At 38.5% G+C, this 21,972-nt stretch overlaps 1 protein-coding gene across 6 annotated transcripts in view; it reads left to right on the forward strand.

Annotated features, from left to right (window-relative positions):
- The window catches only part of VPS54 (VPS54 subunit of GARP complex), a 127,942-nt gene that overhangs the window by 24,883 nt on the left and 81,087 nt on the right, over window positions 1–21,972 (forward strand). For 3 of the 6 annotated variants that reach the window (XR_008676909.2, XM_031008384.3, XM_055378009.2), the window contains exons 2-4: window positions 10,095–10,250; window positions 12,231–12,472; window positions 21,875–21,953. Coding sequence is in view for 5 of the 6 variants with exons in the window: in XM_031008384.3 (XP_030864244.1) it covers window positions 10,115–10,250; window positions 12,231–12,472; window positions 21,875–21,953 (457 nt within the window). In the remaining variant the exon portion in view is untranslated. Of the gene's footprint in view, window positions 1–10,094; window positions 10,251–12,230; window positions 12,473–21,874; window positions 21,954–21,972 lie in introns of those variants that run through there. The other 3 variants (XM_031008385.3, XM_055378010.2, XM_063696144.1) reach the window with 3 other exon arrangements.

Genomic DNA, 21,972 nt, shown 5'->3' on the forward strand with positions numbered 1-21,972 from the left:
GCACAGATCTCACCACATCTGAGGGCGGTTTTTGACGCGGACGTCTTTTCCCTGTGGTTTTCGTTTGATGATCTCCTGGTGAAACACAAGCATATTCTCTTTCCCACGTTAACTAGAATCAGAGACAATATTTAAAGGTTTGGGGGAAATCCTATAAGGCAGTAATTACAGCAATTTAACTCTGCCTTTTGAGCAGAGGTATAAGGGGTAGAAATAAACTTGTTTGTAGGACCTACATAACCAGCATTTCCATTACTGGAGCCATCAGTGAACACTGTAACAGCCTGAGGAATGGGCTGATCTTTGGTCAATCGAGGGACCACCCAAGAAGTCATTTTTATAAAATCAAACAATTTGTTTTTCGGATAATGAATGTCAATAATGCCAATAAAATCAGTCAAGTGAATTTGCCACAGTATGGAATGTTGAAAGGTGACTTGAACTTCGAGCCGATTTAAGGGAACTACAATTAAATTCGGATCAAATCCGGAAATTTTAAGTATTCTACACCGAGTCTGTCCAATTAAGATGGCCAGTTGGTCCAGATAAACAGACAAAGTTTTTGACACAGAATGAGGAAGAAAACACCACTCCGCTAAATCATTATGTTGAACTATTAGCCCAGTAGGGGAGTGCAATGAGGCGAAAACCAGAAGCTGAAAAGGCCGAAACGGCTGTACTCTAGATAACTGGGCGGTCTGAATTCTTTACGAATTCCAGTTCTAGTGAAGCCTCAGGGGTCAAAGTCCTGGGACTGCGGAGATTGGAATCTCCCCCCAGCATAGAAAACAAGTTAGCGCATAGGTCGGAATGCCTAAAGTAGGTGTTAAATAATTAATGTTACCCAAAAGTTTTTGGAAGTCATTTAAAGTTTTCAAATAATCTCTCCTAATTTGAACTTTTTGAGGTTGAATATGTTTATCGACCACGATTCCTAAATATTGAACAGGAGTGGTCTGTTGAATTTTATCCTGAGAGATGTGTAATCCAGCCTCTAACACGGCAGCTCAAAATATGATAACAGTCAATTCTTTATCAGTGGGGGCAGCAATTAAAATATCAATATAATGAAGAATATAGGTCTGGGGAAACTGGGCTCGAACTGGTGAAAGCACTTGCCCAACATAAAGCTGGCAGATTGTAGGGCTATTTAGCATTCCCTGAGGAAGTACTTTCCATTGATAATGAGCTGCAGGCTCTTGATTATTGATAGATGGTACAATAAAAGCAAATTTTTCACAATCTGATTTATGTAAAGCAATATAAAAAAATCAATAACTATGAGAGGCCAATTTTTAGGTATTAAAGCAGGGGCAGGCATGCCGAGTTGGAAGGCTCCTATAGGTTTAATTACAGCATTAATGACCCTTAAATTGGTTACCATCCACCACTTGCCTGATTTCTTTTTTACTAGAAACACAGGAGAATGCCAGTGGGAAAGAGAAGGTTCCACATTTCTAAGTTGTAACTGTTCAGAAACTAATTGAGTTAAAGCCTCCAGTTTTTCTTTAGAGAGCAGCCACTGCTGAATCCAAATGGGTGTGTCAGATTTCCATTGTAAAGGAATAGGATCAGGAGGCATGGCAGTGGCTGCCATTAAAAAGGATAACCTAAACCAGCCCTGTCTTCTTTTATAGTAATTGGGAGGGGTTTAGTAATCCCTTCATGTTTTGGACCGAGACCGAGTCCAGGAACGTACCGCATGTTTTCCATCATATGCTGACTGGGAGTACTATAAGAGTTATGTGGAATGTTAATTTAAGCCCCAGTATCTACTAGACCCTCAAACTTTTTTCCTTGAATGTGTATGGAGGTGGGCTGTTGTTCAGAAATTACATTAATCCAATAAGCGGCCTTTTCACCGCTGGAGCCCATTCCAGGGCCACGTGTCTTATCTCCTTTGTTTAAAACAATATTAAGTAGTAAAACCAATTGAGCAATTGACTCACTGGCCCGAATGGAAACAGGAAGCTTGGCAGATACGATTAGTTTAATCTCGTCAACTGAATCAGAATTAATGAGACCAGTATGAATGGTGATTCCTTTAGCAGAGGTGGATGCCCTACCTAACACCAGGCTCACCGAACCTTGAGGTAAAGGGCCAGTGACCCCTGTGGGGACAATTAAAGGCAAAGAGTTAGGTAGTAAATTTAGAGGAATAGTGCTACAGAGATCGACCGCCCCAACCCCTACCGTGGAGGTGGACAAGCATTGTACTGAGAAGAAGAGGCTGGGACCCATCTGGGTTGACTGTAGGTAAATTTGTTTGTGCTGGGGGCTGCGTTGGGACTGCCTGAAGTGGAAATGCAATGTTGGTCTGAGTCTGAAGCATCCCATTTGATATTGGGGCCTGGGACTGGTCCCACTTCCCGTTTCCCTGGTTCTGTGGTAGGGGGTTTCCATCTGTATCATACTTAGAGTGGCAAGTACTTGCCCAATGTTTACCTTGTGACGACGTGAGCAAACAGTAGCAGCAGCATTTGGCCATGTTTGTTGAGCCGGCTTGGCCGCTTTTAAGTTTTTAACAGTGCAATTTTTCTGAGTATGACCAAGTTGACTGCAATTATAGCAGGCTCCAAGAAAAGAATTAGTGGGGCCAGTTTGATTGGTCCTTCATGGCCCATGCCCACAGAATAGCTTTGTGGGTGTCTGATCCAATGCCTTCACAAGCTTTAATATATGCAGGGAACACCTCGTGATCAGGTAAATTTTGTCATTGGATGGAATGCATGGCCATTTTACACTCATGGTTCGCATTTTCAAAAGCTAACATACGAAAAAGAATACCTTGAGCATGCTCATCAGAGAGATTTTTCAATGGCATCTTGTAATTTAGCTAAAAAATCAGGGTATAATTCATCATGACCTTGTTTAACCATAGTAAAAGAAACAGGAGCTTGGCCTGGGGCGCATAATTTATCCCAAGCTCTCATACACACCTTTGTTACTTGTTCTGTGGTAAGAGCATCAAAGTTTAATTGGGCATAAGTATCAGAGAAACTATCGGAGCCTGTGAGCTGAGCCTGAGTAATTAGAATGCTATTAGTCTGATTTAGCTGAGCCTGCAGATGGGCCTCTTCTGACCACCAGATACGAAATTGTAAATGCTTTAATGGGGTTAGAAAAGCTTTTGCCAAAAGGTCCCAGTCTAAAGGAAGCAAAATGACCTCAGTACAAAAAGTTTGTAATACCATTTTAACATAAGGAGAAGTAGGACCATACTGAGTACAAGCATCCTTAAATTCTTTTAAAAAGCTAAGATTAAGAGGTACATAATGACACATTTGTACCCTTTGGAAGATAGGAGGTTCTAGTGTGACTGGGTAAGCCCACGTGTCTAATCCACTTGTTTCTTTGTTTTGGCATAATAAGTGTTGCATTGAAGTTTCAAGAGTAGGTATCTGAGACGGAGTTGGCATAGAAGTGATAGGAAAAGCATGTGTAGATAAGGGAAACTGAGGTTGAGGGGGTCGGACCAGGATGAGAGTGTGAGAAAGAGGCATTGAGGGAACAGAAGGAGCAGAGGTATCCTGGTGATTACTGGCGTGCATGTGTGAAGAAGGGTACAGAGAGGCAGGCTGAGTGGATGGCAAAGTGACCGGTTGAGGAACCGAAATGACAGGAGAGTGAGGGGCTGAAGTGGACGGGGGAGGGACTGAAGAATTATAGGTAAATTGTAGTTTGGTCCTGGAGCCATTAGGTGACTCCGGAGGTTTGAAGAGAGAAGAATTAGCGTATATATGGTCCCGGGCTGTCTGACTCGTGGCCACGGGAGCTATAAGTACTGGCTCTTCGTGAAAAGAAACAAGGTCAGCAGGGGGTAATGTTAAGCCAAAGTCACTGGAATTAGACATTGAATTTTCAGCATCATTAGGTGGGGGAGGAGTAGCTGAAGGGAGAGGCTGGTCAGATAACGAAGGCCATGCGGGAGAGGAAAGTTGAGGAAGAGGTGGAGGGTCCTCACATTCAGAAAATTGTGGTAACTGTAGGGGGTCACGGGATTGGTATGTCATTAGGACGACATGTACCAAGGCCCAATCACCCCAAAAAGTGACAGGAACACATTTCCCTGCTGGGAACAGCTCCTGGAATGTTGCACCAACACGATCCCATACTTTTACATATGGTTCCTTTTTCAGGAAACCAAGGACAGTATTTTTCCACCGCCTTGAGTAGAGTGACCATATTTTCCATGGTTACTCGGACCCTTCCCTGTTTTAACAGGTCTACATCTAAGGTTCCTTTTTTAGGAAACCAAGGACAGTATTTTCCCACTGCCCTGAATAGAGTGACCATTTTTTCAAACCCTTTTCTGTTTTAACCAGAGTGTAATATAGAAGAGATAAGTATAATTTTTAGACTCCGTGTGACCCGTAGTTAACCTGGACAAATTCACAGACTACTCACCAGTTGTCAGGGAGTCGAACAAGCATTTCTGTGGACCGAACTGATGACATTTCTCCGTACCTACCAAAGGGAATCGGGTTCCCACGTGCACTTAGGGAAAAAAGAAAAACCATGCTGGGCACCAGATATTGGGGGAACCAGTTCCCGATATTTCAACGTAGGTTCTTTTCTATTTTCCCTAAGTGTCAGCTGGTCTGAGAAATAAAGGGAAAGAGTACAAAAGAGAGAAATTTTAGAGCTGGGTATCTGGGGGAGACATCACATGTCAGCAGGTTCCGTGATGCCCCCTGAGCCGAAAATCCAACAAGTTTTTATTAGCAATTTTCAAAGAAGAGGGAGTATACGAATAGGGTGTGGGTCACAGAGATCACGTGCTTCAAGGGCAACAAAATATCACGAGGCAAATGGGCAGGGCAAGGTCACAAGGCCAGAGCAAAACTAGAATTACTAATGAGGTTCCCGGTCCTGCTGTGCAGGCACTGTCATTGATAAACATCAGGAAACAGGGTTTGAGAGAAGATAGCCGGTCTGACTACAATTTACTAGGCAGGAATTTCCTAATCCTAATAAGCCTGGGGGTGCTGCAGGAGACTAGGGCGTGTTTCATCCCTATCTACAACTGCATAAGGCAGACACTCCCAGAGCGGCCATTTTAGAGGCCCCCCTTTCCAGCCGGGAATGCATTCTTTTCCCAGGGCTGTTAATTATTAATATTCCTTACTGGGTAAAGAATTCAGCAATATTTCTCTTACTCGTTTTTGGCAATAAGAGAAATACGGCTCTGTCCTGCCTGGCTTCCAGGCAGTCAGACCTAATGGTTATCTCCCTTGTTCCCTGAACATTGCTGTTATCCTGCCTGTTCTTTTTTCAAGGTACCCAGATTTCATATTATTCAAACACACATGCTTTACGAACACTCTGTGCAGTTAACGCAATCATCACAGGGTCCCTAGGTGACATACATCCTCAGTTTACGAAGATGATGGGATTAAGAGATTAAAATAAAGACAGGCATAGGAAATCATAAGATTGTTGATTGGGGAAGTGATAAATGTCCATGAAATCTTCACGATTTATGTTCAGAGATTGCAGTAAAGACAGGCGTAAGAAATTATAAAAGTATTAATTTGGAGAACTAACAAATGTCCATGAAATCTTCACAATTTACGTTCTTCTGCCATGGCTTCAGCCGGTCCCTCTGTTCGGGGTCCCTCTGTTCGGGGTCCTTGACTTCCGGCAACACATATCTGTGATTATTGATGCAAAAAATCTTCAACAAAAATACTAGCAAACCAAATTCAACAACAATTAAAAATATTATTCATCATGACCAAGTGGGATTTATTTCAAGAATGTAGATAGTTCAACATGTGCAAAGGTGATACATCATATCAAGAGAATGAAGGAGAAAAAACATATCAATTGATTCTGAAAAAGCATGTCATAAAATTAAACATCCTTTCATAATAAAAACCCTCAAAACTGGGTATAGAAGGAACATTCCTCAAAACAGTAAAAGCCATGTATGACAGACCCATAGCTGTTATCACACTGAATGAGGACAAACTGAAACCCCTTCTTCTAAGATCTGAAACACAGCAAGGATGCCCACTTTCGCTACAGTTATTCAACACAGTACTGGAAGTCCTAGCCAGAGCAGTCAGACAGGAGAAGGAAAGAAAGCATCCAAATTGGAAAGGAAGAAGTCAAATTATCCTTGTTTGTAGATTATATGATCTTATGTTTGGATAAACCTAAAGAATTCATCAAAAATGATTAGAAGTGATAGATTCAGTAAAGTTGCAGGATACAAAATCAGCATACAAAAATCAGTATCATTTACATATGCCAACACTGAACAACGTGAAAAAAGAAATCAAGAAAGTAACAACAGCTAGATTTACAACAGCTAGAAATAAAATACCTAGGAGTTAACCAAAAAAGTGAAAAGTCTCTACAGTGAAAGCTATAAAATGTTGGTTCAAGAAATTGAAGGCAAACACACACACAAAGGAAAGATATTCTGTGTTCATGGATTGGAAGAATCAATATTGTTAAAATGTCCATACTAACCAAAGCAATCTACAGATTCAGTGTATTCCCTATCAAAATACCAATTACATTCTTCAGAGAAATAGAAAAAACAATCTTGAAATTTATATAGAACCACAAAAGACTTGGAATAGCCAAAGCTATCCTATGCAAAAAAAAGAAAATTGGAAGAACCACATGATGTGATTTCAAATTATACAACGTATTGGCATACAACCAGACACATAGAACAGTGGAACCAAGTAGAGAACCCAGGAATAAATCCATTCATCTACAGTGATCTCATTCTTAACAAAGGACAATCTTGGGGAAAATGACAGTCTCTTCAATAAATTGTGCTGGGGAAAACTAGATATCCATGGATAGAACAATGAAACTGGACCCTATCTCGCCATATACAAAAATAAAATGGATGCAGGACTTAAATCTAAGACTTCAAACTATGAAACAACAAAAAGAAAGCCTTGGGGAAAATGTCCAGGTCATTGAAGTGAGCAAGGATTTCTTCAATAAATACCCCACAAGCACAGGCAACCAAAGCAAAAATGAACAAATGGAATCACATCAAGTTACAAAGCTTCTGCACAGCAAAGGAAACAACAACGTGAGGAGACATCCCACAGAATGGGAGGAAAATATTTGCAAACTACCCATCTGACAAGGGATTAATAACAAGAATATATAGGGAGCTCAAATAACCTTATAGATAAAAATCCAATATGTTGATTAAAAGATGGGCAAAATATCTGAATAGATATTACTCAAGAGAAAACATGCAAATGGCACACGGGTGTATTTATCATCAGAGGAATGCAAATCAGAAGTACAATGAGCTATCTCACCCCAGTTAAAATGGCGTTTATCCAAAAGACAGGCATTAAGAAGTGCTTGCGAAGATGTGGAGAATAGGGAACCCTCATACGGTTAGTGGTAATGTAAATTAGTACAATCACCATGGAGAGCAGTTTGGAGGTCCCTCGAAAAACTGAAAATGGAGCTGTATGATCCAGCATTCCCACTCCTAAGAATATACAATAAATGAAATCAGTATATTGAAGAGATATCCATATTTATTGCAGCAGTATTCACAATAGCCTCGATTTGGAACAGCTGAAATGTCCGTCAACAGACAAATGAGTAAAGAAAATGTGGTACATATACACAATAGAGAACTATTCAGCCATAGAAAAGGATGAGATCTTGTCATTTGCAACAGATGGATGGAAGTGGAGGTCACTGTGTAAGCCAGGCACCGAATGAGAAACTTCACATGTTCTCCCTTATTTGTGGGAGCTAAAAATGAAAATAATTGAAACTCAAGTGATGGTTACCAGAGGCCTGGAAGGATAAGTGTGGGGGAAGGGGGCCTGGAGGAGAAGGTAGTGGTGGTTAATAGGTACAGAAAAATAGAAAGAATGAATAAGACCTAGTATTTGCTTGCCTAACAGGGTGATTAGAGTAAAAAGTCATTTTTATTGTATATTTTAAAATAACTAAAAGTATAATTTGATAGTAACACAAAGGATAAATACCTACTGTGTACTCACAAAAATTAAAAAGAAAAAGTTTCAAAAATGTTTTTTGCTGTTTTATTTGATTAATGAGAAAGTTAACATGGTCGATCTTAAATGTAGAATTGTCTTTATCACTTAGTACACAGTGTTTCTGTGTTGTACAGTGTTTCTTACCCTTTAGATAAGTATGTGTATTATCCTTTAGATAAAGCTGTATGTTTATCTCTCTTAAATATGTGTAAACTTTTATACAGAAACAACCATACACTTAATGTGTGTGGATATAAATGACAGAGGCCTTTCAAAGACTCTTAATTTTCCCAAATACCATTTTCATCACAGAACTTTTGCCACCAAACCTCTGATGTCTCCTTATTGCATAGAGAACCAACTACAATTTAACTATACTGTGTGTGTGTGTGTGTGTGTGTGTGTGTGTGTGTGTGTGTGTGTGTGTGAATATAATTTGTCACTTCTTCCCAGTGTAAACATTTCACTTTAGTCAGGTCAGTTTCCACTATAGTCAGTTCCTTAGTCTTATGATTGATTATTCAGTGTTCATTATCTTTTGTTCATGTTATCGTAGGCTTTCTGTTTAAGCAACTTGAGGAAGTTGTTTATCTTTGTGTATTTTTAAAGCAGCTTGTTTCTTATGGTTTCAGTGAATGGTATATTTGGTTATGTTTCCTTTGCATTGAAAGTACTGAGACAGATACATATTTTTAGTTTTCCAGCAAACTAGAGGGAAGTTAGGACAGATGAACTATTTGTCACGGGTTCTTGCCTCATATCTCTGCTCCTTATTTTTTATTTATTGTTTTTTTTTTGAGATGGGGTCTCACCATGTTGCCTAGGCTGGAGTATAGTGGCATGATCTTGGCTCACTGCAACCTCTGCCTCCTAGGCTCAAGCAATCCTCTCACCTCAGCTTCTGAGTAACTGGACTACAGGCATGCACCACCACGCCCAGCTAATTTTTGTAATTTTTATAGATACGAGGTTTCATCATGTCGTTCAGGCTGGCCTTGAACTCCAGGACTCAAGTAATCCGCCTGCTTTGGCCTCCCAAAGTGCTGAGATTTACAAGCATGAGACACTGTGCCAGCCTCTGCTCCCCATTTCCTACTCTTATTTATCTTTTTGCCAGATTTTCTAACTTGGCTTTTTGTTTTGTTTTGTTTTTTTTGACTTGTTAAACCTGATATTCTTTCTGGGCCTTTGTATTCTTCTCTGTTTTGAGAGAACTTACACTAGGTGATCTCTAAACATTTCAGTAATAAAACAATGCATGTTCTTTAGTGTCCAGTTCCAATATTGCTTCATTTATAAAGTCTTACCTGACCCTGTAGCCTGTATTATGTTGTCTTGCCCCACAAATTCTTTCAGTACTTACTTTAAAATGTAGACATAGGTTAACTTGTGTTTTGCTTACATATATTTGTTTTACTTAATACAATTGCAAGCTCTTTGAAGAATGACATTTCCTTTTTAAAGAATTTAATTACTATTTATTTTTTAATCATTATATTACTATGTAGCAGTCACGTCATAGTAATAATTACAATGACAGTAACCTCTGAATACTAACTCTGAGGCAGACATTATTTTAAATGCTTTACTTATTATGTCCATTCTCATAATTCGTAACAGGATGTTGATGAGATAAGATCTCGTTTCATCTCCATTTCACTGATGAGGAAAGATACATACATAAAGGTTAAGTAAATTTCCTCACCACTAGTGAGTAAACATAGATGGACCTAAGCAGGGATACTTCAAAACCCATGCACTTATCTGTTTTGCTATAATGCATAACTACTGTGTACTTGCTGAATGAATAGAGTGTTTTTAATCTTTAATATATGTTGGGTGCAACCTTGGTATTTTTTGTACTTCGAATAAAAGATTAAGAGTGTTTCACTTTTTTAAAAATGGGGACAAATAACTATCTTAGTAAACTAAATATTGTGATCAATTTTCCCAATTAAGAGCAAATATTCAAATTGCCTACTTTGAGGTATTTTGAGAAATTCTTCTGCTTTTGAAACAAAATTTGTGACATATATAATACTTGGATTTTGATTTGCGGTGTCTTAATTAGTATTTCTTACTCATTTTCAGTTGAGTGGTGATTTTATGCAATGGCTTCAAGCCACAGTTCTTCACCAGTGCCTCAAGGAAGCAGCAGTGATGTTTTCTTTAAAATAGAGGTAGATCCGTCAAAACACATTCGACCTGTGCCATCACTGCCAGATGTGTGTCCCAAGGAACCCACAGGTAATGCTTTTTTTTTTTTGTAGGATTTTTACTGATGATTTCTATTATCTTTAAATGAGTAGTCAGGTTTTATATACCAACATTAGAAGAGTAAATTTTATGATGTTAAAAATCATTTGGGGGGGCCGGGCACGGTGGCTCACGCCTGTAATCCCAGCACTTTGGGAGGCCGAGGTGGGCAGTTCACGAGGTCAGGAGATCGAGATCATCCTGGCTAACATGGTGAAACCCTGTCTCTACTAAAAATACAAAAAATTAGCCAGGTGTGGTGGCAGGCGCCTGTAGTCTCAGCTACTCTGGAGGCTGAGGCAGGAGAATGGTGTGAACTCGGGAGGTGGAGCATGCAGTGAGCTGAGATCGGGCCACTGCACTCCAGCCTGGGTGACAGACAGACTCCATCTCAAAAAAAAAAAAAAAAAAAAATCATTTGGGTCCCGGCGTGGTGGCTCACGCGTGTAATCCCAGCACTTTGGGAGGCCAAGGCAGGCAGATCACTTGAGGTCAGGAGGGAGTTCAACACCAGCCTGGCCAACATGGTGAAACCCCATCTCTACCAAAAATGTAAAAAATTAGCTGGGTGTGGTGGCGTGTGCCTGTAATCCCAGCTGCTTGGGAGGCTGAGGCAGGAGAATCACTTGAACCTGGGAGGTGGAGGTTGCAGTGCACTCCAGCCTGGGTGACAGAACGAGACTGTTTCTCAAAAAAAAAAAAAAACATTTGGAAATGATTGGGAAATTGAAATTTTTTTAAATGTATTTCATGCATTACTTACATAAACTGAAAAAGTGTTGAAAATGAAGGTACAGATTGAAAGCTGCTTAGTTAAAACATGGTACAGTCAGCCCTCATCATTTGCATATTGTGTATTTGCAAATTCTCCTGACTCCTTAATATTTATTCATAATCCCCAAATCACTACTTGTGGCACATTTGTGGTAATTTGCAGTCATGTGCAGAGCAGTGAAAGATTTGAGATACCTGACACATGCATTCCCAGCTGAAGTTGAACAAGACAAAGCTCTGCCTTTTTGTTTCAGCTCTCATACTATAAACTAATGTTCTTTTTGTGGTCTGTTTTTCCTTGGTGCCACATGTTTGGAGCTTTTTGTTGGTGATTTTGCTGTTTAAATTGCCCCTAAGCGCAGTGCTAAAATGCTATCTGGAGTTCCTAAGTGCAAGAAGGCTATGATGTCCCTTATGGAGAAAATACATGTGTTGTGTAAGCTTCATTCAGGCATAAATTATAGTACTGTTAGCCACAAGTTCGGTGTTAGTGAATCAATGATGTATACTGAATAAGGCGTCTTTAAACACACAAAACAAGGTTATGTATTGATCAGTTGATGACACTTTTGTGACCAAAGGCTCGCAGGAACCTAACTCTTTAGTTTCCCTACAAGCAGTGGTTCAATATTTGCTAATTCAATATTCACAATAACTTTATAGAACAAATACACTACTAATAATGAGAATAGAGTATATATTTTTCCTTCTTGTATGGTTAATGCCACAGCAACATTTATGTCACCTAATTATAAGCCAAAGGATGTTTTATCTAGGAGATCCTGCCATGATATAATAGAAAAGAGGCCTACCTCTAAAAAACAGTGGGGTATTAAAGGATAGAAAATATATAATAGAAAGCAGCATAGTTCTGATGTTGAAAAAAAAAGATAGAGTAATTGTACATTAAGGAAAGGAATTCATGAAAGACTTTCTTTACTATTCACTCCACCCTGCAATCGTAGTTCTCAAATTTTGCATATCTTTTATCTCGTGCATATTTTTCAAAGCCTTAGTAATTGATGCTGCCAGCTGAAGGTTGTTCAATCAGATTGATTTTTATTAAATCATTTACTGTGGAAGATTAGTTGGTTTACGTAAGATGGAATCTATGCTTTTTTAGTTTTCTAGTTTGTACTTTCAAACATAGAACCAATTTTACAGCATTTACAGAGTTCTCTTGTTTACTTTTTGCAGGTGATTCACATAGTTTATATGTTGCCCCATCTCTAGTTACAGATCAACATAGATGGACTGTATATCATTCCAAAGTAAATCTCCCAGCAGCATTAAATGATCCTAGATTAGCAAAAAGAGAATCTGACTTCTTCACAAAAACATGGGGATTGGACTTTGTGGATACTGAAGTCATACCTTCATTCTACCTCCCACAGATCAGCAAGGAACATTTTACAGTATATCAACAGGAAATCTCTCAGGTAATATCTAATCTTGGCTAGTTATAGTCAGGTCAAAAGTAATAGAAATATTTTTAGTATGCTTTATTATAGATTTTTGACCAGTAATGTTTGATGAACCTATAGTATTCATTTTGTTCATACAAATTATACTGTCCTGGGTTGCATTTAATTCTTTGCTTAAATATATTTTAATACATTTCTCTTACAGTAGTGATTTTTCAGAATTACACATTCCAAATAATGCTAAGATTCAACACGAAACTTACCCTGCTTACCAAGGAGAAAATGATTCTGTTAGGCCTATAAAGTCCAGATGATTTGTGAGGTTTGAGAAATTGGCAGAATATTACTGTTTCTGTGTCTGATTCACTGCATACAATTCTATAGAGCACCCTAGCTCTAGCAGATAGTTATAATATCTCCAGACATAATTATAACTTAATATATTACCTTAAACCCTGTCTGAGAGCAAGAACTGAGTATAGTGCAGAGTTTTAGATGGTCTATCAATTCATTTTCAGATTATTAGTAAGTGGCTGTTATCAATACAATTAAAATCATTAAAGTGGTAGAGGGGATATTTATATTTTTATAACCATTCCTTTTTATACTTTTTTCATTAGCAAGCCTAATTTGAATTTAGCTGGTTTTATTTTACTTACTTTGCACTTTTTTGAATATGGCTGTATTAACATTAATACTATATAGCATCTGGTTCATTTTTATTACTATCAAATATTTTTATACAGAACCTATATATTTTATTTGCCTTTGTGTGTATATATTGCCATATTAACAATCACTTAGATCTGATCATTGAAAACAACACAAAAACTGTTTTCAATGATCAGATCTAAGTGATTAAGTGGATGAACATTAATATGCCTTTGTAACCTATGATTTGGTTTTTCTATTTGTGTATTGATCAAATATTTATTGAGTGCCTTCCATGTGTCAGGTAGTCTTCTAAACATGAGGATACAGCAGAGAACAAAACTGACATCCATTCCTTCCCTTACAAAGCTATGTTTTTAGCAAGGGGTTTAACAATAAACCCTAAAGCAACCACTAAAATAGCAAAACAAAGAATTACAGCTAATAATGGAAGACAGAAATGGAATTTAAAAAATTCTCAATCCAAACAAAGGCATAAATAGAAAAAAAAGAATGGATAGGACATAAAATAAATTTCAAGATGATAGTCTTAAGCCTAATCATATCAGTAATTACACCAAATCTAAATGGTTTAAGCATCCCAATTAAAAGGCAGAGATTGTGAGATCTGATGACCCAAGTATATGCTGTATATAAGAAACATACCTTGAATAGAAAGAAAAAAGCATTTGAAAGGATGAAAAAATATATACCATGCTTAACAGTAGTCAGAAGAAAGCAGAAATGGCTGTATTAATAACAAAGTAGATTTCAGAGCAAAAACTATTAGTATGTATAAATAATGTTATTTTATAATGATAAAAGGGTCAGCTAACCAAGAAGACATAACAGTTTTAAACATTTTTGCCCCTAACAGCATGCTTCAAAACATGTGAAGCAGAAGCTGAGAATTTTATGGCAAAGTAGCTATTCATAATTACGGAGATTTCAATACTCTTTCAATAAATAATAGGACAAGCAGAATATCAGCAAGATTATAATAGACTTGAACCATTAACCAACCTGGCCTGACTTGAAAGAGCACTCCATATAACAGAAGAATATACTTTTTTTTCAAGTGTTCATGAAACATTTATGGACATAGACTATATTCTAGGTTTGAAAACAAATTTTAATACATTTAGAAGACTTTACCTCATACACAGTATGCTCTCTGACCACAGTATAATTAAAATAGAAATTAGTAATGGAAAGGTTGGTGGAAAATCCACAGATATTTGGAAACCAGAACTTTATGCTTCTAAATAAAATGTGAGTCAAAGAAGAAAGAAAAATCAGAAAGTAGTTTGAACTGAAAGGAAATGAAAACACAACATATCAGGATTTGTGGGGTGATGCTCAGTTAGCACTTAGGGAGAAATTTGTAGCACTGAATGCATATATTATTGAAAGAAGAATGATTTCAAATCAGTGACCTCAGCTTCCACCTTAAGAAGCTGGAAAAATGGCTGGGTGCAGTGGCTCACGCCTGTAATCCCAGCACTTTGGGAGGCCAAGGTGGGTGGATCATCTGAGGTCAGGAGTTCAAGACCACCCTGGCCAGCGTGGTGAAACCCTGTCTCTATAAAAGTACAAAAAAATTAGCCAGGCATGATGGCAGGTGCCTGTAATCCCAGCTACTCAGGAGGCTGAAGTGGGAGAATCGCTTGAAACTGGGTGGTTGAGGTTGCAGTGAGCCGAGATCGCACCATTGCACTCTAGCCTGGGTGACAGAGCGAGACTCCGTCTCCAAAAAAAAAAAAAAAAACAGAAAAAAGAAAGAATAAACATCAAAGTCAAAATCAGAGAAACAACAGAGAAAATTAGTGAAACAAAAAGCTGATTCTTTGAGAAGATAAACTCGATAAGCCTTTGGCAATACTGATTAGGAAAAAAAGAGAAGATAAAAGTCACCAATAACAAGAATAAGAAAGGTGATATCACTACAGATTCTACAGAGATTAAAAGCCTAATAATGAAATTTTATGAATAACTCTGTGCAAGTAAATTCAACAACTTAGATGAATTTACAGATTTCTTGAATGACACAAAATACCAAATCTCTTTCGAGAAAAAATAGATAATCTGGCTGGGCATGGTGGCTCACGCTTGTAATCCCCACACTTTGGGAGGCCGTGGTGGGCAGATCACCTGAGGTCAAGAGTTCGAGACCAGCCTGGCCAACATGGTGAAACTCCGTCTCTACTAAAAATACAAAAATTAGCCGGGCGTAGTGGTGCGCGCCTGTAGTCCCAGCTACTCGGGAGGCTGAGGCAGAAGAATCCCATGAACCTGGGAGATGGAGGTTTCAGTGAGCTGAGATCATGCCATTCCACTCCAGCCTGGGCGACAGCAAGACTCCATCTCAAAAAACAAAACAAAAAGAAATAGAAAAATCTGAAATAGCTTTATATTTATTACACTGATGTATAGTTAAATACCTTTCCACAAAGAAAGCTCAGATCCACATGGCTTCACTGGTGAATTCTACCAAACATTTACAGAAAATTCCAAATCTACACACATTCTTTCAAATTTTGGTAAAGATGTAGAAGACAGGGCTGGTTCTAAGATAAGGTGAGGCAGGTGAGCAAAATTTGAGAGGCACTGAAATCTGAGAGTGGGTACCTCCTTAAATATTGTACCATATGCTTCTTGCTTGCTTCATCCTACTGCCAGCCTTCATGGAGTAACTGGAACTCTCATATACCGCTGGTGGGAATTTAAAGTGCTACAACCCCTTTGGAAAAAAGTTTGGCAGTTTCTTAAAAAGCTAAACATACTTCTGATCTGTCATGTAAGGAGCTTGGAAGTTGTCACTTCTGTTCTCACAACAAAAAACCTTAGCAAACTGAAAATCAACAACTGAGAAGCACCTGTGAAGGTCGCAGCCCAGGGGCACAGGCTCACTAAGACTGAAACCTAATCATAAGATCATAGAATGCTTCCCCTCCCTTCACGCATTACCACCACATCAGTGGGGTGCTTGAATAAGGAGAATACAACGGAAAGGACTACATGTCTCAGACCTTATTTAAGAGGTCTGCAGGGAAACCTGAAGATAGTAGGAGAGGTGAAAAACAAGGACAGCAGTGGAAATTTTAGCCTCTGACACCTGCAGCTATAGCAATCAGTAAATAAAGCCTAACTCTTAGCCAGATAAACGAAACTTCATACTAAAGGCCTATTTACCTCAGTTCTTTTTAACTTTGGTATATCATATCTGGCTTTCAGCAAAACATTACAGTGAATACCAGACAGAAAACACTGTTTAAACAGACAGATCAAGTATCAGAATCAGACTCAGATGCGGTTGTGATGTTGGAATGATCAAACTGGGAACTCAAAGTAACTATGTTTAATATACTAAGGGCTGTAGTGGAAAACATGGACAACATGCAAGAACAGATGTAAGCAGAGAGATGGAAACTAAGAATCAAAAGTAAATGCTACAAATCAAAGATAGTATAACAGAAATGAAGAATGCTTTTGATGAGTTCATTAATAGACTTGAAGTGGCAGGGGAAGAAATCAGTGAGCTTAAAGAAATGCTGATACAAACTTATAAAAATGTGTGGGATGCAAGGGAAGTAAGGCTTCAAGGAAGTCTTGCTTAAATAAGCACTGAAGGCTTCATTGAATGCTTAAGAAGAAAATTTAAAATTAATAATCCAAGCTTCTACCTTAGGAAGTTATCAAAAGAAGAGCAAATTTAATCCAAATTAAGCAGAAGAAAAGCAGTAATAAAAATTAGAGCAGAAATCAGGGAAATTGACAATAGCAAATCAGTAGAGAAAATCAACAAAAGCAAAAGCTGGTTCTTTGCGATCAATAAAACTGATAAACATTTAGCTAGATTAAGAAAAAAGAGAAGGCCAGGCACGGTGGCTCATGCCTGTAATCCCAGCACTTTGGGAGGCTGAGGTAGGTGGATCACCTGTGGCCAGGAGTTCGAGACCAGCCTGGCCAACATGATGAAACCCCATCTCTACTAAAAATACAAAAATTAGCTGGGTATGGTGGTAGGCACCTGTCATCCCAGCTACTTGGGAGGCTGAGGCAAGAGAATCACGTGAACCTGGGAGGCGGAGGTTGCAGTGAGCTGAGATCGTGCCATTGCACTCCAGCCTGGGCGACAGAGCAAGACTGCATCTCAAAAAAAAAAAAGAAAAAAAGAGAAGATATAAGCCACTAGTATCAAAAATGAAAGAGGGGCTGTTTCTACTGATCCCACAGACATTAAAAGGATAATAAGAGAATATTGTGAATAATTCTATGCCCAGAAATTTGATAGCCTAGGTGAAATGGACCAATTTATTTTGAAAGACACAATTTACCAAAGCTTACACAACAAGAAATAAATATTCTGAATAGGCCTATATTTATTAAAGAAATTGAATCAATCATACTGCTCAAAGCAGAAATCACCAGGCCCAGATGGGTTCCTTGGTGAATTCTACCAAACATTTCAGTAGGAAATTATACCAATTATTTATAATCTATTTCAGGAAATAGAAGCTAAGGACATACTTACTAATGCATTTGGTGAGGCTGTCATGAAGCTAGTACTAAAATCAGACAAAAGCATTATAAGGAAAGAAAACTTTAGACCTCTTGTGTGTTTTTTTTTTGTTTGTTTGTTTGTTTTTGAGACAAGGTCACGCTCTGTTGCCCAGGCTGGAGTGCGGTGGCAGGATCACAGCTCACTGCAGCCTCAACCTCCCGGCTCGAGCAATCCTCCCATCTCAGCACCCCCCAAGTAGCTGGGACTGCAGGCGAGCACCACCACAACACCACGCCTGGCTAATTTTTGCATATTTTGTAGTGACGGGGTTTTGCCATGTTGTCCAGGCTGGTCTCAAACTCCTCAGTTCAAGCAGTCTGCCCGTGTTGGCTATTCATTATTTTTAAAAAAAGAACTCTCAGCAAACTAAGAATAGGAAGAAATTTCTTTAACTTGATAAAGAATGTACCGGGCGTGTCGGCTCACACCTGTAATCCCAGCACTTCGGCAGGATGCTTGAGGCCAGGACTTGAGACCAGCCTGGCCAACGTGGTGAAACTCATCTCTACTAAAAACACAAAATTTAGCTGGGCATGGTGGCGCATGCCTGTAATCCCAGCTATGTAATTGCCAATGGGTTCACCTTGCCTGCTGCCTAGGCAGCTGATTTATTGAGACGGGAATTGCAATAGAGAATGAATAATCCACACAGAGCTGGCTGTGTGGGAGACTAGAGTTTTGTTATTACTCAAATCAGTCTCCCCGAGCATTCGAGGATCAGAGTTTTTAAGGACAACTTGGTGGGTAAGGGGAATCCAGTGAGCCGGCAGTGCTGATTGGTCAGGTCAGCGATGATATCATAGGGAGAAGCCATCTCCATGTGCTGAGTCAGTTCCTGGGTGGGGCCAACAAGATCAAATGAGGCAGTTTATTGATCTGGGTGGTACCAGCTGATCCGTCAAGTACAGGGTCTGCAAAATATCTCAAGCATGGATCTTAGGAGCAGTTTAGGGGGAGGGTCAGAATCTTGTAGTCTCCAGTTGCATGACTCGACTCCTAAACCATAATTTCTAATCTTGTGGCTAATCTGTTAGTCCAACAAAGGTAGTCTAGCCCCCAGGCAAGAAGGTGGTTTGTTTTGGGAAAGGACTGTTATCATCTTTGTTTTAAACTATAAGCTAAGTTCCTCCCAAAGTTAGTTCACCCTATGCCCAAGAATGGACAAGAACAGCTTGGAGGTTAGAAGCAAGATGGAGTTGGTTAGGTCAGATCTCTTTCACTGTCTCAGTTATAATTTTGCAATGGGGATTTCAGCTACTTGGGAGGCTGAGGCATGAGAATCACTTGGACCCAGGAGGTGGAGGTTGCAGTGAACCAAGATCACGCCAGTGCACTACAGATTGGGTGACAGAGTGAGACTCTGTCTCAAAAAAGAAAAAAAAAATCTACAAAAACTCTATAGCTAATGGGGAAACTAGATGCTTCCCACTAAGAACAGGATCAAGGTAAGGATGTCCCCTGTCACTGTTTCTTTTAACATTGTCTTGGAAGTCCTAACTAATGTAATAAGACAAGAAAAGGAAATAAAATATATAAAAATTAGGAAGAAGTAAAACTGTTTCCAGATGAAATGATTGTCTATGTGGAAAATCCCAAAGAATCCAAAAAGAAACTCCTGGAACTATTAAGTGACTATAGTAAGCTTGCAAGATACAAGGTTAATATATAAAAGTTAATTACTTTCTTATATACCAGCAGTGAACAATTGGAATTTGAAATTAAAAACCCAATGCCATTTACATTAGCATCAAAGAAAATGAAGGCTTTATATATAAATCTAAATAGATATAAGATCTATCTGAGGAAAACCACAAGACTGATGAAAGAAATTAAATATCTAAATAAATGGAGAGATAGTTCATATATGTGGATAGAAAGGCTCAATATTGTCAAGGTGTCTCTTTTTCCCAACTTGATCAATAGAGTCAACATAATATTGATTAAAATCCTAGCAGTTGGTTTCATGGATATTGAAAACTGACTCTAAAGCTTATATAGAAAAAGACCCAGAATAGCTAACACAGTATTAAAAGAGGAACAAAGCTGGAGGACTGATACCACTCAGTTTGAAGTTTTGCTGTAAAGCTACAGTAATCAAGACAATGTCATATTGGTGAAAGAACAGACATATGGGTCAGTGGAACAGAGAACCCAGAAATAGACCCACACAAATACAATCAACTGATTTTTAACAAAGGGGCAACGGTAATTCAGTAGAGAAAGGATAGTTGTTTGAACAAATGGTACTGAAACAACTATGCATCCACATACCAAAGAGAAAGAATATAGACACATACCACCTTGCACTATTCATGGAAATTAGCTCAAAGTTGATGATAGACCTTAATGTAAAATGCAAAACTATAAAACTTCTAGATGATAACATAGGAGAAAATCTAGGTAACCTTGGGTTTGGTAATGACTTTTTAGATATGAAAGAAAAGCACAATCCATGAAAGAAAAAATTGAAAAGTTGAACTTCATTAAAATTAAAAAGTTCTACTCTGTGAAAGACACCTTTAAGAGAATGAAAAAACAAGCCAAAGACTGGGAGAAAATACTTACAAAACACATATCTGATACAGGATTGATGGTCAGGTGTGGTGGCTTACACCTTGTAATCCCAGCACTTTGGGAGGTGGAGGTGGGAGAATCACTTGAGACCAAGAGTTCAGGATCAGCCTGGGCAACATAGTGAGAACCCATCTCTACAAGAAAAAATTAGAAAAATTAGTCAGGCATGGTGGTGTGCACCTGTAGTCCTAGCTGCTCTGGAGGCTGAGGCAGAAAGATTGCTTGAGCCCTGAAATTTGAAGTTACAGCGAGCAACTTCAGCCTGGGCAACAGAACTAGACCCTGTCTCAAAAAACAAAAAGGGACTGGTACCAAAAATAAACAAAGGAGTTAAAACTCAACAACAACAAAATAAACAGCCAAATTAAAAAATGAGTAAAGGACTTTGAATAGACCTTTTCCCAAAAAAAGATATAGAAGTGTGCAATTAGCACATGAAAAGATGGTCAACATAGCAAATAATTTTACATGATAAATTTTATGTTATATATATTTTACCTTAAAAAATATGAGCAAAAGATCTAAATACCTCACCAAAGAAGATAATGCAGATGGCAAATAAGCATATAAAAAGATGCTAAATATCAAATGTCATTAGGGAATTCCTAATTAAAATGAGATGCCACTACATATCTATTAGAATAGCAAAAATCTAAAACACTGACAACACCAAATGTTGACAAGGATGTAGAACAACAGGAACTCTTATTTATTGCTGGTGGGAATGAAAAGTGGTATGGCCACTTTGGAAAACAGTCCTGTAGTAACTGATAGAATTGCTACCAGAACTCTGAACACTGCTGGCCTGCTGCTTTTCTTGTTACCACACTTCACTTTCTCAGGTATCCTTTCGGTGATATCTCTGAAAAGATAATAACATTGTTAGTGGTCATCTAATTCTAAATCAGAGTGAGATTTTTTTTTTTTTTGACTCAGAACGTGTCAATAACTAATTTCTATCTTTCTTTCTTTTTTTTCTTTTTTTTTGTGATAGAGTCTCACTCTGCCACCCAGGCTGGAGTGCAATGGCACGATCTCGGTTCACTGCAGCCTCTGCCTCCTGAGTTTAAGTGATTCTTGTGCCTCAGCCTCCCCAATTGCTGGGGTTTCAGGTGTGCGCCACTACTCCTGGCTAATTTTTGGTAGAGACAAGGTTTCACCATGTTGGCCAGGCTAGTTCACCATGTTGAACTTTTGACTTCAGGTGATCGGCCGCCTCAGCCTCTGAAAGTGCTGAGATTACAGGTGTGAGCTACCGCACCTGGCCTAATTTCCTTCTATCTTAGATATATAGGTTTTTGAATTTTCTTTCTTGATTCAAATTATTCTCCTAATTGATACATAAATATTTTCCATTTGCTTTCTCACTTTATTCTAAATATGGAGATTTTACTATAATTATATGAGATGGAATGGATGTAGGTATATAGATGTGCGTAGATCTCATAGAGGTATTTGGTTTATTAAGCACGCTTGTTACTTGTATTTAAGTTCAGGAGGCTAGTGATTTCATATTAAAAGTCGTAGGACTAATTTGGCATATTCTGATATTCTGTTGCAAAACACTTTCATGCTTTGAATACTCATGTTTACACATACATTGATCATGTTATTTGTCTTTTTATTAGAGAGAGAAGATTCATGAGAGATGCAAGAATATTTGTCCTCCTAAAGATACCTTCGAAAGGACTCTTTTACATACTCATGGTATGAATATGTGTTATTT

Source organism: Gorilla gorilla, chromosome 12 (assembly GCF_029281585.2).
Source record: "Gorilla gorilla gorilla isolate KB3781 chromosome 12, NHGRI_mGorGor1-v2.1_pri, whole genome shotgun sequence".
Taxonomy (NCBI): domain Eukaryota; kingdom Metazoa; phylum Chordata; class Mammalia; order Primates; family Hominidae; genus Gorilla; species Gorilla gorilla.